General features: G+C 52.9%; 1 protein-coding gene across 1 annotated transcript in view; it reads left to right on the forward strand.

The window, feature by feature from the left end:
* MYOM2 (myomesin 2) overlaps window positions 1-4,140 on the forward strand; it is a 59,229-nt gene that overhangs the window by 54,552 nt on the left and 537 nt on the right. The window contains exons 32-36 of the mRNA XM_010835274.1: window positions 808-971; window positions 1,213-1,249; window positions 2,422-2,444; window positions 3,516-3,571; window positions 3,934-4,127. Of these exons, the coding sequence (XP_010833576.1) occupies window positions 808-971; window positions 1,213-1,249; window positions 2,422-2,444; window positions 3,516-3,571; window positions 3,934-4,127 (474 nt within the window). The remainder of the gene's footprint in view (window positions 1-807; window positions 972-1,212; window positions 1,250-2,421; window positions 2,445-3,515; window positions 3,572-3,933; window positions 4,128-4,140) is intronic.

Below are 4,140 nucleotides of genomic sequence, written 5' to 3' on the forward strand. Positions count from 1 at the left end.
GTTGTGACCATGGGGTGGGGGCAGAGGTCAAGTCTGGGCTTGGGATTGGAGACTGGAGCTGGTCTCAGGGTCACGCTGGGCTGGGGACGTGCTGGCCCAGGGGCCGGGGGTTCCTGCTGGAGACCCGGTGGGCGGCAGGGCTCCAGATACGTGTGGGCAGGCTGCGTGTGGTCTGGCGTTCAGTGGACACCCCCTCCTTCAGTGCTGTGTTCAACCTTCGTCATGGCTAAGTCGATGCTGGGTATAGTTCTCCCTTTGTGATCAGGTTGTTTTACTCGGCATGATGTACTTGAGGCCCATCCATGCTGTAGTGGGTGTCAGAATTTCCTCCCACTCCATCGTGTGGATGGGCCACCGTTTGCTTATCCGTCGTCTGTCCCTGGACACTTGTTTCCACCTTTGGCTGCTGAGTCATGCCTAGTGAATCTTTGTTCCAGTCCCTGCTGCCCATCCTTTTGGTTACATATCCACAGAATCATACAGTGGATCATACGGTGATTCTGTTTTTAATTTTTTAAGTAGAAAAATAAGTCATGGCCTAGAGGATTTGATAGTCTATGTGTGGCCAGCAAGCAGCTGTTAAACCACAGTGTATCTCTATGAAGTAAGTATCAGATTTAATTTCGGAAGGTTTTCAGAGCTGAGCTGCTGATGTGGTTCGTAAATGTACAAGATCCAGAGACATCTACGATGACATCGACTCTACAGCTTGGAGGAGGCTCCCTCTGAAAGACGCCCAGCATGCCCCTGAGTGTCTCATGTGTAGTGTGAGATTGTAAGTCGAATGTGTCCTGTGACTTTTCAAAGGGATGCTAAGATCACATCGAGCGAGCACATGAGGATCGGCGGCAGTGAGCAGATGGCCTGGCTGCAGATCTGTGAGCCCACGGAAAAAGACAAGGGGAAGTACACCTTCGAGATTCTCGACGACAAGAAGAACCACCAGCGCTCGCTTGACCTGTCTGGTCAGGGTAAGATCATTGTTCTCTGGCCCCTGGTAATTTTGTACTAGGGGATCAGGGTAAGCTGGATGCTGAAAAGGAAACCACCAATTTTACGATTTTCATTCAGAGAGGATTACTTCTGAATCAGCACTTTATTCATTCAGCTATTTGTCAGTGTTCACGAAACAAATTCAGGAGCCGAGAGAGTGGGTGAATAAAAGCCAAGCACATTCAAACGCTCACTAATGTGCAAAATATTGCCTTGCAGCTTTCGATGAAGCATTTGCCGAATTCCAGCAGCTCAAGTAAGACTTGCATGTTTGTCCATTATTCTGGGGGCCAGGGGACCAGGTGTCATTTTGGTTGAGTGTGGGGACCTCTGTGGATGCCTCACTGACCCCAAAAATGTGAAGCTCTAGGAATTGGGATAAGTTGGCAATTTAAGCCATTCCACATCCAGAAGAAGGCGTCCTTCTAAACTGTAAATGCATCTAACAGTTAATTTTAGAGTTATAATGACCCTGGGTTACCGTAAATGAATTTAAATACTGAATTTCTGAAATAGGCATAATTATAGCCACACGTCATACAGAGCAACGTTTAAAATGTTGGACGTTTAGTTTCCTTTTAAAGGCGTCATATTTTTAGGGCAGTTTTAGGTTCACAGCAAATTGAGAGGAAGGGACAGAAAATACCCGCCCCCTCCATGCGTGGCCTCCTCACTCAGCACCCGCATCACACCGTCCACGAGTTACAGCCGGTGAGCCTGCGTGGACAGGCCACCATCACCCCGAGTCTGTGGGTCGTGTTAGGGCTCGCTCGTGGTGTTGGACAGTCTCTGGGTTGGGACAGATGTATAATGACAGGTATGACAGCTATACTCACGAGAATTCCCCTACCCCTGTGCTGGTTGAGGAGCCCTTCTGCTGGGATCCCACGGTCTGCAGCCTCCTCAGACTGGCTTCTTTCACTCAGTCATAAGCACCTAACCTTCTTCCATGTATTTTCATGGCTTGAGAGCTCGTTTCTTTATAGCTGATTAATATTCCATTGCTCAGAGCAACTTTTTAAAGAATGACTTGGGATTTCTAATCTGTCTCAATTTTAAAGCATCTTTAAAGCTGACAAGTCTTTGTCCCACACTGAGTTATTCAGTAAATGTTTGTTGATGGATGAATGCATAACTGAGGTAAATCAGAAATCAACATTTTCAAAAAATATCTAAAAATCTCCAATGCAATCTGGTGAAAAAAGAAATCTCTTCACCCTGCGAGTGCGGATGGCAGGCCTTTCTGTGGGTTTCAGCAACTGGAAGGCAGGGCGGAGGGAGGCATCAGAACTCTGTTCGTCCCTGTGACCTGGATTATTCTTGGAGAAGCTCTGTCTCTAGTAGACCTCTTGAATATGTGACGCTTTAGTTGACAGCATTTGCTCATGACTCTTTTTTTCTCTCCCCTCTGCCCTCTTTAATTTTTAGGGCTGCTGCTTTTGCAGAGAAAAGTGAGTACATGCTTGATTACAAGCACAGTACACTCTTGGGGGTGGGGGTAGAGGGTCCGTATTTTAGAGCATTCACGGTGTACACAGAGTGAGCACAGCAGACCCGCCCTACCTGACGAAGCCCCAGGGCTGCCCATGCCCCCTCTTGCCCCCAGCTGCCCACCCCTGTGCCCTGCAGCCCGATGCCAGCCCCCCTTCCCCCTTGCCCTCCTTCCTGCCCCACCTCCCCACCACCCATTCTGTGTCCTTTTATTCACTGCTCACTCAGGAGTGGCCACCTGAGGATACGCAGGACAGGCTTCTAGTCCTGGAGGCAGGGGTGTGCCAGGCATGCGGGGGGCGGGGTCAGGGGCAGAGGGCAGGACAGAGGGGGACAGAGGCTGCGGCCTGTCCTGGGGTTTGCAGGGAAAGGCAGGCAGGGGGGGGGGAACACGAGACTGGCCCGTTGTAGTGATTTCTCTGGGCTTTGGGCCACAGGGGTGTTCTGAGCTGCCAGGCACCCGGCCGGGGTGATCCAGGCAGAGGGGTGTCCCCTCCGGGGGCAGGGCAGGTGGTGGAGGCCGGCCTGGCTGGGGGGTTGGCATAGGTTGTGGGCGACTCCTGGTGGGCCCTTGGCGGGTGGGGGGGTATCTGCCCACCAGGTGGGATTTCAGATGTCAGAACATCATGGGAGGCAGAAAATTATACAATATATATATATACACACACACACACAAAACACTGCCCTTGCAAAATCCTCTCTCCAGAGGCCAGGCCCCTCCAGCTCCTGAAAGAATTCAGGAGGACGTGGTTTGCCCGGTGTCGTGGCCAGGGTGAACCTTCATGCTCAAAGCCCCGCTCAGTCTGAGCTTCTAGAGTGTTTCACAACCCCTCTTTTCTGCCCACCACCCTACCAGCCCCTCCCAACACGGAATCACACCCCTCCACACAGACCTCGGCCAGGGGCCCCCCAGCCATGAGCCTTGTCAGGCAGCACCCCCACACCTGAGCCCCTCCTGGCCCCTGGGTGCCCCAACCCCCAGGAACAGGCCCACAGATGGTGTTCTCAGCCGAGTTGCTTTCCTGTTGCAGATCGTGGCAAGGTGATTGGCGGCCTGCCCGATGTGGTGACCATCATGGAGGGCAAGGTGAGGGCAGGGGGTGCCCGGAAGGGCAGGGGATCCTCACGCAGGCCCTGGGTGTGGAGCTGGTGTGGGGGGTCCCTGCATCCTGCTGGGTCTGGGCTGCCTCTGTGGACCTTATCTCCTCAAGGGACAGATGTTGATTCTTCTGAATACACAGGGCACCCCTCCCACCACGGGACACCTTCCATGCTGTGTCTGAGGCTCCTCATGTCTCCAGTGGTGCCTCCATATACAAAGAGCATGTTGACCAAATAAATGACGGGTGGGGCAGATCAGTACCTGGGCGGGGCCGCAGGTCCAGCCGCACAGAGGCCGCCTGACTCTTCTTTCTCTATCTCCCCCTCCCTGCCTGCTCTTCCCCCAAGACCTTGAACCTGACCTGCACGGTGTTTGGGAACCCTGACCCAGAGGTAGTGTGGTTCAAGAACGACAAGGACATCGAGCTGAGTGACCACTTCTCAGTCAAGGTGGAGCAGGCCAAGTATGTCAGCATGACCATCAAGGGCGTGACCTCCGAGGACTCGGGCAAGTACAGCATCCACGTGAAGAACAAGTACGGCGGGGGGGAGATC

The sequence above is a fragment of the Bison bison genome, unplaced genomic scaffold (assembly GCF_000754665.1).
Source record: "Bison bison bison isolate TAMUID 2011002044 unplaced genomic scaffold, Bison_UMD1.0 scf7180017864040, whole genome shotgun sequence".
Lineage (NCBI taxonomy): Eukaryota > Metazoa > Chordata > Mammalia > Artiodactyla > Bovidae > Bison > Bison bison.